At 36.0% G+C, this 18,030-nt stretch overlaps 1 protein-coding gene across 1 annotated transcript in view; it reads right to left on the bottom strand.

Moving 5' to 3' along the window:
- The window catches only part of LOC134536067 (protein furry), a 737,387-nt gene that overhangs the window by 29,644 nt on the left and 689,713 nt on the right, over positions 1–18,030 (bottom strand). The window contains exons 48-49 of the mRNA XM_063375635.1: positions 16,443–16,622; positions 10,495–10,700 (exon numbers count right to left, since the gene is read on the bottom strand). Coding sequence (XP_063231705.1) covers positions 10,495–10,700; positions 16,443–16,622 — 386 coding nt within the window. The remainder of the gene's footprint in view (positions 1–10,494; positions 10,701–16,442; positions 16,623–18,030) is intronic.

The raw sequence follows: 18,030 nt of genomic DNA, 5'->3' as shown, positions 1-18,030 counted from the left end.
ACCTTATATGATTTAAAGAATACTATTAATAAATACTATTTTTTTTAGTTAAATACAAAGCGTAATATCTTGCGTTTAGGACCTTGTAGTTGGATTTTTATATTTCAGTTTTAAACGGAGAAATAAAATGGTTTTTTCAGGTCCTGTAATGGGCGAGTGAAGCTATTGCCTGCAAGGAAAACAGGGCGCGCGATCTTGTTGCTGTCCGTCGGCATTAAAAGTGTCGGCCCAGACAAAAATTCTGAAAAGTGTATTTTGTTCAGAAGTGTTACAGCTTTCATTTGGTTACTGGCTGCTGTTCGGCCAATACTTGGTATGAGTCCTGGAGTCGTTTTTATAAAATGCAAGTTTTTGAAATATGTACCTTCTTTGACCTTATATGATTTAAAGAATACTATTAATAAATACTATTTTTTTTAGTTAAATACAGAGCGTCATATCTTGCGTTTGGGACCTTGTAGTGGGATTTTTATATTTCAGTTTTAAACGGAGAAATAAAATGGTTTTTTCAGGTCCTATAATGGGAAGAGTGAAGCTATTGCCTGCAAGGAAAACAGGGCGCGCGATCTTGTTGCTGTCCGTCGGCATTAAAAGTGTCGGCCCAGACAGAAATTCTGAAAAGTATATTTTGTTAAGAAATGTTACAGCTTTCATTTGGTACATGGCTGATGTTCGGCCAATACTTGGTATGAGTCCTGGAGTCGTTTAATATAATCCAAGTTTTTGAAATATGTACCTTCTTTGACCTTATATGATTTAAAGAATACTATTAATAAATACTATTTTTTTTAGTTAAATACAAAGCGTCATATCTTGCGTTTAGGACCTTGTGGTTGGATTTTTATATTTCAGTTTTAAACGGAGAAATAAAATGGTTTTTTCAGGTCCTGTAATGGGCGAGTGAAGCGATTGCCTGCAAGGAAAACTGGGCGTGCGATCGTGTTGCTGTCCGTCGGCATTAAAAGTGTCGGCCCAGACAAAAATTCTGAAAAGTATATTTTGTTAAGAAATGTTACAGCTTTCATTTGGTACATGGCTAATGTTCGGCCAATACTTGGTATGAGTCCTGGAGTCGTTTTTATAAAATGCAAGTTTTTGAAATATGTACCTTCTTTGACCTTATATGATTTAAAGAATACTATTAATAAAAACTATTTTTTTTAGTTAAATACAAAGCGTAATAATTTGCGTTTAGGACCTTGTAGTTGGATTTTTATATTTCAGTTTTAAACGGAGAAATAAAATGTTTTTTTCAGGTCCTGTAATGGGCGAGTGAAGCTATTGCTTGCAAGGTAAACAGGGCGCGCGATCTTGTTGCTGTCCGTCGGCATTAAAAGTGTCGGCCCAGACAAAAATTCTGAAAAGTATATTTTGTTAAGAAATGTTACAGCTTTCATTTGGTACATGGCTGATGTTCGGCCAATACTTGGTATGAGTCCTGGAGTCGTTTTTATAAAATGCAAGTTTTTGAAATATGTACCTTCTTTGACCTTATATGATTTAAAGAATACTATTAATAAAAACTATTTTTTTTAGTTAAATACAAAGCGTAATCATTTGCGTTTAGGACCTTGTAGTTGGATTTTTATATTTCAGTTTTAAACGGAGAAATAAAATGGTTTTTTCAGGTCCTGTAATGGGCGAGTGAAGCTATTGCCTGCAAGGAAAACGGGGCGCGCGATCTTGTTGCTGTCCGTCGGCATTAAAAGTGTCGGCCCACACAGAAATTCTGAAAAGTATATTTTGTTAAGAAATGTTACAGGTTTCATTTGGTACATGGCTGATGTTCGGCCAATACTTGGTATGAGTCCTGGAGTCGTTTTAATATAATCCAAGTTTTTGAAATATGTACCTTCTTTGACCTTATATGATTTAAAGAATACTATTAATAAATACTATTTTTTTTAGTTAAATACTAAGCGTCATATCTTGCGTTTAGAACCTTGTGGTTGGATTTTTATATTTCAGTTTTAAACGGAGAAATAAAATGGTTTTTTCAGGTCCTGTAATGGGCGAGTGAAGCTATTGCCTGCAAGGAAAACAGGGCGCGCGATCTTGTTGCTGTCCGTCGGCATTAAAAGTGTCGGCCCAGACAAAAATTCTGAAAAGTATATTTTGTTAAAAATTTTTCCGCTTTCATTTGGTACATGGCTAATGTTCGGCCAATACTTGGTATGAGTCCTGGAGTCGTTTTTATAAAATGCAAGTTTTTGAAATATGTACCTTCTTTGACCTTATATGATTTAAAGAATACTATTAATAAAAACTATTTTTTTTAGTTAAATACAAAGCGTAATAATTTGCGTTTAGGACCTTGTAGTTGGATTTTTATATTTCAGTTTTAAACGGAGAAATAAAATGGTTTTTTCAGGTCCTGTAATGGGCGAGTGAAGCTATTGCTTGCAAGGTAAACAGGGCGCGCGATCTTGTTGCTGTCCGTCGGCATTAAAAGTGTCGGCCCACACAGAAATTCTGAAAAGTATATTTTGTTAAGAAATGTTACAGGTTTCATTTGGTACATGGCTGATGTTCGGCCAATACTTGGTATGAGTCCTGGAGTCGTTTTAATATAATCCAAGTTTTTGAAATATGTACCTTCTTTGACCTTATATGATTTAAAGAATACTATTAATAAAAACTATTTTTTTTAGTTAAATACAAAGCGTAATAATTTGCGTTTAGGACCTTGTGGTTGGATTTTTATATTTCAGTTTTAAACGGAGAAATAAAATGGTTTTTTCAGGTCCTGTAATGGGCGAGTGAAGCTATTGCCTGCAAGGAAAACAGGGCGCGCGATCTTGTTGCTGTCCGTCGGCATTAAAAGTGTCGGCCCAGACAAAAATTCTGAAAAGTATATTTTGTTAAGAAATGTTACAGCTTTCATTTGGTACATGGCTGATGTTCGGCCAATACTTGGTATGAGTCCTGGAGTCGTTTAATATAATCCAAGTTTTTGAAATATGTACCTTCTTTGACCTTATATGATTTAAAGAATACTATTAATAAATACTATTTTTTTTAGTTAAATACAAAGCGTCATATCTTGCGTTTAGGACCTTGTGGTTGGATTTTTATATTTCAGTTTTAAACGGAGAAATAAAAGGGTTTTTTCAGGTCCTGTAATGGGCGAGTGAAGCTATTGCCTGCAAGGAAAACAGGGCGCGCGATCTTGTTGCTGTCCGTCGGCATTAAAAGTGTCGGCCCAGACAAAAATTCTGAAAGGTATATTTTGTTAAGAAATGTTACAGCTTTCATTTGGTACATGCCTGATGTTCGGCCAATACTTGGTATGAGTCCTGGAGTCGTTTTTATAAAATGCAAGTTTTTTAAATATGTACCTTCTTTGACCTTATATGATTTAAAGAATACTATTAATAAATACTATTTTTTTTAGTTAAATACAAAACGTAATATCTTGCGTTTAGGACCTTGTAGTTGGATTTTTATATTTCAGTTTTAAACGGAGAAATAAAATGGTTTTTTCAGGTCCTGTAATGGGCGAGTGAAGCTATTGCCTGCAAGGAAAACAGGGCGCGCGATCTTGTTGCTGTCCGTCGGCATTAAAAGTGTCGGCCCAGACAAAAATTCTGAAATGTATATTTTGTTAAGAAATGTAACAGCTTTCATTTGGTACATGGCTAATGTTCGGCCAATACTTGGTATGAGTCCTGGAGTCGTTTTTATAAAATGCCAGTTTTTGAAATATGTACCTTCTTTGACCTTATATGATTTAAAGAATACTATTAATAAATACTATTTTTTTTAGTTAAATACAAAGCGTAATATCTTGCGTTTAGGACCTTGTAGTTGGATTTTTATATTTCAGTTTTAAACGGAGAAATAAAATGGTTTTTTCAGGTCCTGTAATGGGCGAGTGAAGCTATTGCCTGCAAGGAAAACAGGGCGCGCGATCTTGTTGCTGTCCGTCGGCATTAAAAGTGTCGGCCCAGACAAAAATTCTGAAATGTATATTTTGTTAAGAAATGTAACAGCTTTCATTTGGTACATGGCTAATGTTCGGCCAATACTTGGTATGAGTCCTGGAGTCGTTTTTATAAAATGCCAGTTTTTGAAATATGTACCTTCTTTGACCTTATATGATTTAAAGAATACTATTAATAAATACTATTTTTTTTAGTTAAATACAAAGCGTAATATCTTGCGTTTAGGACCTTGTAGTTGGATGTTTATATTTCAGTTTTAAACGGAGAAATAAAATGGTTTTTTCAGGTCCTGTAATGGGCGAGTGAAGCTATTGCCTGCAAGGAAAACAGGGCGCGCGATCTTGTTGCTGTCCGTCGGCATTAAAAGTGTCGGCCCAGACAAAAATTCTGAAAAGTGTATTTTGTTCAGAAGTGTTACAGCTTTCATTTGGTTACTGGCTGCTGTTCGGCCAATACTTGGTATGAGTCCTGGAGTCGTTTTTATAAAATGCAAGTTTTTGAAATATGTACCTTCTTTGACCTTATATGATTTAAAGAATACTATTAATAAATACTATTTTTTTTAGTTAAATACAGAGCGTCATATCTTGCGTTTGGGACCTTGTAGTGGGATTTTTATATTTCAGTTTTAAACGGAGAAATAAAATGGTTTTTTCAGGTCCTATAATGGGAAGAGTGAAGCTATTGCCTGCAAGGAAAACAGGGCGCGCGATCTTGTTGCTGTCCGTCGGCATTAAAAGTGTCGGCCCAGACAGAAATTCTGAAAAGTATATTTTGTTAAGAAATGTTACAGCTTTCATTTGGTACATGGCTGATGTTCGGCCAATACTTGGTATGAGTCCTGGAGTCGTTTAATATAATCCAAGTTTTTGAAATATGTACCTTCTTTGACCTTATATGATTTAAAGAATACTATTAATAAATACTATTTTTTTTAGTTAAATACAAAGCGTCATATCTTGCGTTTAGGACCTTGTGGTTGGATTTTTATATTTCAGTTTTAAACGGAGAAATAAAATGGTTTTTTCAGGTCCTGTAATGGGCGAGTGAAGCGATTGCCTGCAAGGAAAACTGGGCGCGCGATCTTGTTGCTGTCCGTCGGCATTAAAAGTGTCGGCCCAGACAAAAATTCTGAAAAGTATATTTTGTTAAGAAATGTTACAGCTTTCATTTGGTACATGGCTAATGTTCGGCCAATACTTGGTATGAGTCCTGGAGTCGTTTTTATAAAATGCAAGTTTTTGAAATATGTACCTTCTTTGACCTTATATGATTTAAAGAATACTATTAATAAAAACTATTTTTTTTAGTTAAATACAAAGCGTAATAATTTGCGTTTAGGACCTTGTAGTTGGATTTTTATATTTCAGTTTTAAACGGAGAAATAAAATGTTTTTTTCAGGTCCTGTAATGGGCGAGTGAAGCTATTGCTTGCAAGGTAAACAGGGCGCGCGATCTTGTTGCTGTCCGTCGGCATTAAAAGTGTCGGCCCAGACAAAAATTCTGAAAAGTATATTTTGTTAAGAAATGTTACAGCTTTCATTTGGTACATGGCTGATGTTCGGCCAATACTTGGTATGAGTCCTGGAGTCGTTTTTATAAAATGCAAGTTTTTGAAATATGTACCTTCTTTGACCTTATATGATTTAAAGAATACTATTAATAAAAACTATTTTTTTTAGTTAAATACAAAGCGTAATCATTTGCGTTTAGGACCTTGTAGTTGGATTTTTATATTTCAGTTTTAAACGGAGAAATAAAATGGTTTTTTCAGGTCCTGTAATGGGCGAGTGAAGCTATTGCCTGCAAGGAAAACGGGGCGCGCGATCTTGTTGCTGTCCGTCGGCATTAAAAGTGTCGGCCCACACAGAAATTCTGAAAAGTATATTTTGTTAAGAAATGTTACAGGTTTCATTTGGTACATGGCTGATGTTCGGCCAATACTTGGTATGAGTCCTGGAGTCGTTTTAATATAATCCAAGTTTTTGAAATATGTACCTTCTTTGACCTTATATGATTTAAAGAATACTATTAATAAATACTATTTTTTTTAGTTAAATACTAAGCGTCATATCTTGCGTTTAGGACCTTGTGGTTGGATTTTTATATTTCAGTTTTAAACGGAGAAATAAAATGGTTTTTTCAGGTCCTGTAATGGGCGAGTGAAGCTATTGCCTGCAAGGAAAACAGGGCGCGCGATCTTGTTGCTGTCCGTCGGCATTAAAAGTGTCGGCCCAGACAAAAATTCTGAAAAGTATATTTTGTTAAGAAATGTTACAGCTTTCATTTGGTACATGGCTAATGTTCGGCCAATACTTGGTATGAGTCCTGGAGTCGTTTTTATAAAATGCAAGTTTTTGAAATATGTACCTTCTTTGACCTTATATGATTTAAAGAATACTATTAATAAAAACTATTTTTTTTAGTTAAATACAAAGCGTAATAATTTGCGTTTAGGACCTTGTAGTTGGATTTTTATATTTCAGTTTTAAACGGAGAAATAAAATGGTTTTTTCAGGTCCTGTAATGGGCGAGTGAAGCTATTGCTTGCAAGGTAAACAGGGCGCGCGATCTTGTTGCTGTCCGTCGGCATTAAAAGTGTCGGCCCACACAGAAATTCTGAAAAGTATATTTTGTTAAGAAATGTTACAGGTTTCATTTGGTACATGGCTGATGTTCGGCCAATACTTGGTATGAGTCCTGGAGTCGTTTTAATATAATCCAAGTTTTTGAAATATGTACCTTCTTTGACCTTATATGATTTAAAGAATACTATTAATAAAAACTATTTTTTTTAGTTAAATACAAAGCGTAATAATTTGTGTTTAGGACCTTGTGGTTGGATTTTTATATTTCAGTTTTAAACGGAGAAATAAAATGGTTTTTTCAGGTCCTGTAATGGGCGAGTGAAGCTATTGCCTGCAAGGAAAACAGGGCGCGCGATCTTGTTGCTGTCCGTCGGCATTAAAAGTGTCGGCCCAGACAAAAATTCTGAAAAGTATATTTTGTTAAGAAATGTTACAGCTTTCATTTGGTACATGGCTGATGTTCGGCCAATACTTGGTATGAGTCCTGGAGTCGTTTAATATAATCCAAGTTTTTGAAATATGTACCTTCTTTGACCTTATATGATTTAAAGAATACTATTAATAAATACTATTTTTTTTAGTTAAATACAAAGCGTCATATCTTGCGTTTAGGACCTTGTGGTTGGATTTTTATATTTCAGTTTTAAACGGAGAAATAAAATGGTTTTTTCAGGTCCTGTAATGGGCGAGTGAAGCTATTGCCTGCAAGGAAAACAGGGCGCGCGATCTTGTTGCTGTCCGTCGGCATTAAAAGTGTCGGCCCAGACAAAAATTCTGAAAGGTATATTTTGTTAAGAAATGTTACAACTTTTATTTGGTACATGGCTGATGTTCGGCCAATACTTGGTATGAGTCCTGGAGTCGTTTTAATATAATCCAAGTTTTTGAAATATGTACCTTCTTTGACCTTATATGATTTAAAGAATACTATTAATAAATACTATTTTTTTTAGTTAAATACAAACCGTCATATCTTGCGTTTAGGACCTTGTGGTTGGATTTTTATATTTCAGTTTTAAACGGAGAAATAAAATGGTTTTTTCAGGTCATGTAATGGGCGAGTGAAGCTATTGCCTGCAAGGAAAACAGGGCGCGCGATCTTGTTGCTGTCCGTCGGCATTAAAAGTGTCGGCCCAGACAAAAATTCTGAAAAGTATATTTTGTTAAGAAATGTTACAGCTTTCATTTGGTACATGGCTGATGTTCGGCCAATACTTGGTATGAGTCCTGGAGTTGTTATAATATAATGTCAGTTTTTGAAATATATATCATATTTGACTTTTAAATAATTGTAACATTACGTATAAAAATGCACTTTTTTTTAATATTATTAATTAGCTTTACGTTTTGCCTTTATGACTTCGTAGTTGTATTTTGGTTTACATTTTGTCTATTTTATGTTTGGGTAAATGTTTTTGAAACGCGAAAACTGTCATGGCCACAATGTATGTGTGCGTCTGTTGCTGTTGCTGTCCAAATGCATAATTTTGACTCCGGTTGAAACAGGAACGTATCATCAAGGTTCTACTGTACTGTAAATTCGTGTTTTTGTTGATACTTGATTGTAGGCCTACCTTATTTAGTTATTTTGTAAGTAAATTTGAAACGTACAACTTTGCATTTGTAAGCTTAGTTCAGTATTTATTAATTTTGATTTAGTATGTAATGATCGGCGTTTGGTGATCGGTATATAATTTGCAGATCGGTACCGATGCCGATGTGTTAAAATCGGCCGATTATTGTGATCGGTGATTGGCATCGCCCAGCCCTATAATTAATAATAGCTACTGAACGTTGCCTATATTCGTGTTTTGTCGTGTGTTAACGTGTTTTTCGGTGTTTTGTCGCATGTTGATGTGTTTTTTGATGTTATTTAGTTTTATCGCGATTCACCATATAATCGGGACTCTAACCATAATGAAATGATGGTAACAAGGGAATAACCTAAAAGCATAGGCAGCGCAGTGATGCGACCTGTTGGTTAAGGTCTACAGCTGGAACCCACCTGAAAAAATGACAGTGAGCAGCTCGATTTTGTCAAACCATAGAATGCTGCATTAAAGACATTTCGCTGTCATATGATATCCAACATACATCCCAGAAAATGCTAACAATTTGCAAGGGGTGAAAATTTGTATAAAAAATTCACAAAGATGGGAGACAAAATAGTTAATGGCGGTTACTGAGTGCAGATGTTGCTTTTGACAGATGACAGTCTGAGATTTGACAGCTGTGGGAAAAGAGAAATGAAGACTGTTTTCTGCAACTGTGCAAGTAGCACTGCCCCCCCCCCCCCCCTTCCACCCCTGGTATGGTACAGATGTCATGACTTGAGAACTGCAAGAACTTTAGCTCTGTGATAACACACACATCCTAGCTGTACCAAGCCTATGCCTCTTTTAATTACCATATGAAAAGTAAAGGATTTAGAGTGTCTTTCAAATGTTGATGTTTAGCTCGTCTAATTAACAACCTTAATGCACGTAGTAAGCAAAAAAAAAAAAATTCAGTGGGAGCTTGTGTACCAGTTTGATCTGTGCACCTAACATTGTCTAATCCATTCTCACACATTTCAGTAATGGAGATTATATTTTAAAAATATTTCAATTATATTTCGTTCTCAGGAGGAAAAATTTTGTTAGTGAGCCTGTATTCATGACATATTTGTGGCTATCACAACCTTCATACTCATGACATTTCAGGATGGATGTTCCTGAAGGTAGCAACATGGATGTGTTGCACTTTGATAGGTTGTTGGTGGGTACAAGAAGTGACTTATAAAGGATGACATGTGTCTGGACTGACCACTCATTTCTTTTAGTTATAGACTAATTATTATATGTTATTTGAGAGTTGTTAAAGGTACAGGAATTTCTCTATGTGGTGAGTGTGAAATCATGTGATGTAACATGTTCCTGCTAAGCTGATGTATGAAAGTCCAGACTGAATGAAAGTTGAATGTATTTAACACTTTCTGGGCAAATCTCTTTTGTGATACGAGCGCAGAGTTTTAATCTATAGCATATTACATCCTTAGATTGCAGTGTGCATTTAAATTGGCAAATAGTTTCTCTTTCCAATGCACAATTTATGCTATTAGTGCTGTCTTTGTTTCTGTGTGCTCTGTTGTCAGATGCACGAAACAGCTCAAAAATTTTAGAAAATTTGTTTAATGTATCAGAAAAATTGTATTTTGTAAGTTAAAATTTGGAATGCAAATTGTGGAAATACATTTTCCTGGTGCATTTTATCACGAGCATCAATTGATTGCAATTTTTTATTTCTAAGGAGATGTATTTGAAAGATGCCATCTTGGTTTCAACCATTTTCCTTAACATTTTTTTATATAATTTAAATGTAAGAAATTAGGCTCTTTTCAGCACTGCACATACTTTCACTGAATGCATTCTTATTAAAAGTGACTGACTGTTAAAAATAGTTTCTCCTGTGAAATAATCAGTGTTTAGCATTTAATTTTTTTTTCTGTTGGAACGAGTACAGCTGTAATAATACTGTCAGTAGACGCTATTTTATGGCGGAAAAACCAAGAAAAAGTATAATTAAAATAAATATATTAAAACTTATGATAACGATAGTATACAGAATAAAGACTTTAAATTTGAACGAACCGGGTTGTATCAATCTAGCAAAAGTGTTCCGTCATTTACTCTGTACTGTAATCTAAACATTAGAGACTATAGAGTCTGCATTGTATGCTATACAGGCAAAATATTTTCCTGTATGTCAAACATATTTCTTCACAATTAATTGCAGACTGTTCGGAGACGTATCTTGTAACACATGACTGAAAAGATCCATTTAAAACATTCTAACAAAGTACGTAGTATTCAAATTTACAAAAAAAAATAATATTTTAAGAAATAATCCAACTTAAATAAAAATAAATGGTAAAAAATGCCATAGGCATGAGGGGAGGGAGGCGGGAAGGACAAGAGCCTCACCTGTTCCTGCTCACGAAGCGCAGTGTGGCAGTCCACTTCTCCGCCTGCAGCAGCTCCAGAAGGGAGGCCTCCAGCTGGTCGAGGGCGGGGGCGGGACCTGCCGAGGACGGCGGCGTGGGGGTCCCCAGGCCAGACCCCGCCCCCTCCTCCACCGCTCGCACCAGGCCGGCCTTCACCGCCGCCACCTCCACTGACGCGTCCTGCAACTGCACGGCCCAGCCACTACCGACACACTGCCCGCCATGCCAAGCTACGACAATACCAGCACAAAAGCATTTTCAAATTAATAGTTAATGCCTTGTTTCAGTGTTCAGCAAGCTCTCAGATATTCTGTTTACAGCATACTCGGAAACAAGTTTTCATCCCCGGCCACAGTTGTTTGACACAGAGACAAAATTCGGTGATAAAACAAAAAACCAAGTCCAGGTTGGATTCGAGAGGTTTGAAATAAAACTAATTTGGAAGAGGGATAAGTGCTGAGACAGCTACAGCTCCATTAGTCACAGCTGACGCAATTGGTTTCTGTCGGTGCATGAAGTCGGTATAGGGTCTGCCTAGAGGACTGAAAAATGCATGTACACAGCTGTTGCTGAAATTCTTTTCTTGAGAAGGACCTAAGACTTTAAAAATTTTTAGAATCATAGTACATGTATACTAATTTGGCTATGTTTAGCATTGTCCGTTAATAATACAGACACCACTTGAAATTTTGAAGGAAAAATGCTAGTGATGGTAAAGTTATTATTTTATTAAATCCAAATCTCAAATTTAAATGACAAATCTACCTCTCAAATCCTAATCTGTGTCTCCAGGGTAAAACAAAAATAAAATATAAAAAAAATTAAATGTAACTTGAGGTAAAACAGTTAACCCTTCAAATGTTTGTTTCATAAACTAACTTTCCCAAATTATTACATATGTATCTTAATTTTATGTACAAGATTACACACATTAAGAGTACAATAGGTAGAGCCAAGATTTTATGGTGTTATGAAAAAGGACTTTTCGTCATTAAGAATTCTGGATTTCGTCTTTATCGTCATAAAAAATTAAAACACATGTAATAACGTAATAACATGTACACACCTAGCAGAGCTGCCTTGATCAAATGCTTCAATAATTCATTGTTAGAGACTTAAAATATGCACATTAAACAATACTATGTTGAGAGTACATAAAAAATTAACAACTAAAATATTCAGTATTCTTATGCAGGTAAGTACTGTTCCTGAGTTCAGGAGAGAGTCTAAATTAATTAAAATAGAAACTACAGTTAAACTTTTGTTCTATAAATGCAATATACATAATTAAGCTCAGGAAAAAGCCACCATTGTCAGCAGTTCAGCATTCTCTGGTTTTAGAGATCTTCTTCTGTCACTTACAACTACAGAATACTTAGAAAAAGATCTTTCTGAGTCCACATTTGTTGCAGGTATCCATATTAACTTTAAAGCAGCAGCTGCAAATTCAGGATAATCCGCTTTCATTTTACATAGTATGTCCACCATGTCTATGTAGTTCACATGCGGTTTCTTCTGCTCTTGGGAAACCAGGTTTTGGAGTGTTATGTAGCCTGTCGCTACAGAGGTCTTCTGCACCTTGCAAAGGAAAGGTAGGTTCCCAATATGTTTCTGGAATTCTTTTTCCTCCACACAAATGTTTCCTACATTTTGAGGATTCATTAGAGCGCTGATTCCCAGAAATAGTTGACGAGATGGATCAGTGTTCACCAGATCAATCAGTTTTATAAGACTGAGTTTAGCTGTGTTCTTGAACTGCTCTTTAAGGGCTGCAGAGTTGACAGTTTTCATTTCAGCCAAAATGTCTTCAACATTTTCAGGAAATATTCCCTTAGCCAAGACATCAAGAGTAGTTTGCAGTTTACTCAATTTTGTGCACAACTGATGAGCAGTAGGATACTTTGTTCCTTCAAGAAAATGAATTAGCTCTACAAAGGTGTTACAGTTTTGAGCCACAAATGTAAGAGTGGCCTCAAGACATTGTAACTCTTCCTTCTGGAGTCCCTTGATATATTTATCACCAGAGTTATCTTCGCTAAGCTGCTCAAAGAATTCCACAATGTCGTGCAGATGGAGTGCGAGGTATGATACAGATTCAAACCATGTGTTCCAACGTGTAACAACTGGCATGGGGAATAACTTGACCAGAGCCTTGTTTTCTCCATGTTTCTGGAGAAGAAATTGAAGGTATGCATGCCTCCTCTTTCTGGTGTTAAGAAAGGCCATCTTTACCTTACAAATGAAGAGGTTCAGTTCTTCCAAGTTGTTTTGCCAGATCTGCCCAACAATGTTTACTTTATGGGCCCAACATTGTATGTGGTACATGTGGTCACCAAATACACCTTCAAGGGTGCCAGCAGATTTTGTCATGTACCTGGCACTATCTGTAACATACGCAATAATGTTTTCTTCCTTGACTTCATATTTGGAGCATACATCAATCACTGCCCGAGAACAACAAACAGCATTTGCTGCATCAAGGACACAAGAAGCCCCTAAGATAACATCTTGTTCAGCACCTGGTTTCAGAATTTTAAACAAGATGTTGAAAACACAATTATTACTCTTGTCAGTGGTTTCATCTGCGAGTATGACCACATCTTGCCCCAAGAGCTGCTGCTTGATTTCCACTTCTTTTTTCTCTCTAAGTAGGGGAATGTACTTTTTCCTCATCCAATCCGCTGTTGGAAGATCACCAGCACCACTTACATGCTTCTGCATCCATGCAGTCAGCTTGCTGTTGTCAAGTTTCTCAAGAGGAATACCTGCAGCTACAAAGGCTTCAACAGTTTCGAGAACAAAATCTTCCTTTTGTTTTTTTGCGCATTTTGCGCCACTCCTGCTTCAGGGATTGAAAGCTGTCGTTTCAAAGTGCATGGGGATTGTTTAGCTTTTACATGTTTGTCGCTAATTATGTGCTTGTTTACCGTGTCCTTACGTTCATGCTCCAAACGGCAATTACAATATTTACAGAAAAGTATTTTTCCGTCACTGACATATAATCCCTCATTCTTAAACTCGTCAGCACGTGATGCCGCAGTAGCTTTATTTTTCGGCATGATTAAGAAATTTAGCTTTCATTTATGCACGTCATTTGTAAACAAAGCCCGGAGGTACCAAAAACTAGTATTTACTGAAGTTGTAGCGAAAAAATAAACCGCGGGAAGCCTACTTTTTACAGGCGAGAGAGCCATATACTCAAGCTGAAGTAAAAGGGTAGGTTATGTCAGGTCAGTAAAATAAATGTTTTTATTTATTTTCCGGGAGGGTTGGGTAGGTAAGCGTTATTTAAAATATTTAATGACTGTAAAATAAATAAATCCTTGCAATATGGTGCTTTTTCATTAGCGATCGGAAAACTTCGATTATGTTACGATTTTGGCTCTCTCGCCTGTGAAGTGTGAAATGAAAATGAAGGCTTCACGGTAAACTGCTTATTCAACAAGCACACAAAATTGCATTACAGTGAAATTTCATTAAATATCAAGTGATCATTAAATATCAATGTTTGCTTTTATTTTATTTTCATACGTATTTATTTAATGAATGCAGTTTTTGTTCACGTGTATTTTTCAAAGAATAGTGCAAACAAGGCGCTGAGATTTTTCACGTTGTTGTGTTTGTTAACTTGTTAATTTTAGTTTACGATCGTCAGTTGTTAATATTGCGTGATCTCTAGTGGCTAGATGCGTTTAAAAACCCTAACCTAACTCCGATAACGATCTTTTTTTTTGTTCGTGAAATCGTCAATTTTTGTGATATCTTGTAATTTTTTAAGATGAATAATTAACGCATTAAATAACCATCACACTGCAGTTGGATGACGACCATTTCTTCTACAAACAGATACGGAATTTTTGTCAATCAACCAATAGTCGGTAGTTAACGATTTAAATCAATATTGAGGTGTTTATTTGTGGTTAGAAAACATTTCGCATTTTTGGCGGTTTGGGATGAATTTCGCGATTTCGCATAAAACCATATAATCTTGGCTCTAACAATAGGTTTGTTTTACTCATCGTCATTTTTGCTCAAAAGGAGTTATCAGAGATAGGTCAAAAAGTGTTTATATCTTTCACAGGGCCGCAACTAGAGGGGGGCAAGCGGGGCATACGCCCTGGGCGCAGAGCTGTGGGGGCGCCGAAATCGCTTGCATTGTAATTTTAAAGAAAAAAGGAAAAGAAAAAAGAAGAAAATGTTTGACGAATGCTGCGAAGATGAAATTTCCAACTTATCAGAGCACAATCTGTTTAGAATAGCTTTGTTAGAGATCATTGATGGAATAGTGAATGCCTTAAAATCCCGGTTTCAGGCTCTTCAAGCAATTAATGACAAGTTTAGCTTTTTAAATGGAAATAACATCTACAAAATGGAAGTTAAAGATTTGAAGACTGCAGCCAAACAGTTGTGTGAAACATACAAAGATGACATCAATGGAGAAGAAATAGTTCAAGAAATGGAAAGTTTTAAACATCACACCTTAGCAGTTGATGACACTATGAAAACAGCATTTGCAGCTACCCTCTTGAAGCTCATTCACGAACACAGACTTGAAGAAGGATATCCAAACCTGACCACAGCCCTTCAGATATTTCTTACTCTTCCTGTAACAGTTTCTTCAGGCGAAAGAAGTTTCAGCAAATTGAAAATTGTAAAAAATTATTTATGAAATAGTATGAGGCAAGACAGACTGTCGAAGTTGAGCATTATTTCCATAGAACACAAGAGAGCATCCTCTATTTGCTATGATGATATCAAAATCTTTGCTGCAAAAAGGTCTCGCAAGTTGAATTTGAATCTTTAAAAAACATCCATGACGATAATTTAATGAACAAGTCTAGTGATTATATGGACTACTTTATGGACATAGTGGGTTCATGCATGGAAGTTACAGTAGCACAGAAACTGTTACATGTAGGTATGGAAAATGCTTAAACAGCACCATTTTTCCGTGGGAGGGCCCCCGGACCCCCCGCTTTATTGGAGTGGTATGTGCAAAAAAAGAGGGGGGGGGGGGCCGCATGAATCCATTCATGCCCCGGGTGCCAGAGACTCTAGTTACGGCCCTGATCTTTCATAATAAGTAGAGAACAACATTAGGTTTATTTTTTATCTGGCACTTGCAAATTGCAAATTAAGATTCATCTGAAGGTGAAACTGTTTGGGCAATAAAATATCTAATATCGTGCCACAAATGATGACAGCTCAACCAAATGATGAATGTGTCCAACAGTAATATTGCCAATAAGGATATACTCAACATAACCTGTAGTTATTAAAGAAGTACACATTAACAAAAATACTTTATACAAAATATCATATATAAATATGTATACAATATATTTCTTATATGTTATATGTAACGTGTCTAATGTTATTCATTATCCTAAAAATAAAAATAAAACATAATATTGCCAATAAGGATATACTCAACATAACCTGTAGTTATTAAAGAAGTACACATTAACAAAAATACTTTATACAAAATATCATATATAAATATGTATACAATATATTTCTTATATGTTATATGTAACGTGTCTAATGTTATTCATTATCCTAAAAATAAAAATAAAACACTAAACATTATGAACAACACAGAAGTATGTGATTGCGCCAAAACAGAACGGAGACGACGCCTTCGCAACGGTTCCTAGAAGAGGAGGAACATCGAGGGCATGACCCAAGGTCACCCCGAGAGTCGGAAGGTCAAAAAGAGACTCAAGAGTAAAACAAACCTAATATCCTTGGGAAACAATAGGATTGTAACTGAGGGAGGGGGGGGGGGGGAACCCCAAACAGAACCAGTTAACTTCAATATTAAACTTTGAATTTATTACATTTCATGTAATATTTTCCTTAGAATCTGAAATGTTTTGAATACTAAAGATTCTACAGTACTGTAATGTTGACCGGCGGCATACGCACGTTGTTGGCGTGGGCGGTGGCGGCGATGGCGGCCACCATCTTGTTGGAGGCCTCTATGAGCAGCAGCAGCTGGAAGTGCAGCTTGTAGAGCGCGCGCCCCAGGTCCAGCACCAGCTCCTCCGAGCTCAGGCCCTCGCCGAGCAGCTGCAGCTTCACCATCGCCTTCACCGCGTCCAGGCACTGCGGGCAACACACTGTGTCCATACCGCTTTCCGGCGCAAACTCTGCATTCAATTGAATCCTAAAAAATATTTGAGTCAAATTGAATTAAGAATTTTTTTTCTCATCAAGACTACTAAACTTAATTGATAAAATACTAAAAATAAACAAAGAGAAAATCAAGCATATTTGTTAAATTTTAATTTGTCCTATTCGTTTCATTAATGAAGAACTGTGTAATCAACATAAAATGCCAAACTTTCAGGGGCTGTCAAAATAATCTGGACCAATGGTGCCATCCAAAATTCAACATATCTACTTATCCCATCTCCCTTCCCACTTCTTCCCCCTTATTGAAGGGGTATGTTTTTGACGTCAGAAAACCCAACCCCCTCTCCCCAAGGTGGTGGGGAAGGAGCAGGGGGGGGTCAAATCCCACGATTTTGCAGTGGAGAAGGAAACTTATGTATTTAATACTTACATAAACCCAAGGCTTAAGTATATATATATAATTATATAATTATATATATATAATTATATAATTATATATAATATGTTTGCAAAGGGTGTTTGAAGTCACACTCTTTTGGTCCACACATCCCTCGATATCTTGGGTCACCTCTGCAGGGAATTGCGGAGGGGGATTTTTCCCCCCTTCGATTGGATAGAGCTCGAGGAGGTATGTATGGTATTTTAAATCAACGTACATGTACCATAGATATAAATTTATAAGTAATGGTAATTTTTAATTTTTTTGGAATTGTATCATGTCTCTTGGAAGTACTATATCAAATCTGTTCAAAGTTATTTCATTCGACCGGTACTCTTTTAAAATATTTTCATCGTTACTCCTCCACCATACCTCCAAGTTCTAGATGGTTTTTCCTCATGGCATTTATTTTCCATGAGGGGTTACTGATAGTATTTTAACAATGGTATTAATACATTTACTTTCTGAGAGGGTTAAAAAAAAATCTTTGGCCAGAGGCTGTGGATATACTAGTATACAAAAAAAAATCACTGGAAAATTGAATCTTACTGTAAAAACTTGGATCAGTAATGTTTGTCACAAATTTTTTAGTTTATTAGGCAATCAGCACATGCATGTGAGTTGCCAGTGTGGTGAAAATGTTTCAAAATGAGGTGATAGCAGAAACTAAGCAAGAAATTCAAAATCGTTAATCTAACAGTGTGTCAGGCAAAACAAAACCTGTTCATTTTATTGTTGGTAAATTTCCTGATGCACTTATTTACAGTACACTGTAGTTGAAATAACTAATACTGTAACCGTTAGAATATAACTACACTTAATAATTCCATAGTGTGTTTTTAATTTTTACAAATATTTTTACATCTCACTGAAAATTAGGTCAATAGTGACGGACTTACACAAAACAAGCGAGGGTTGTTGAGAAAGGAAACAGCTATG

This window comes from Bacillus rossius, chromosome 1 (genome assembly GCF_032445375.1).
Source record: "Bacillus rossius redtenbacheri isolate Brsri chromosome 1, Brsri_v3, whole genome shotgun sequence".
Classification (NCBI taxonomy): Eukaryota; Metazoa; Arthropoda; class Insecta; order Phasmatodea; family Bacillidae; genus Bacillus; species Bacillus rossius.
Note: the sequence above shows the minus strand (reverse complement) of the source record. Positions and strands in the feature narration are given on the sequence as shown.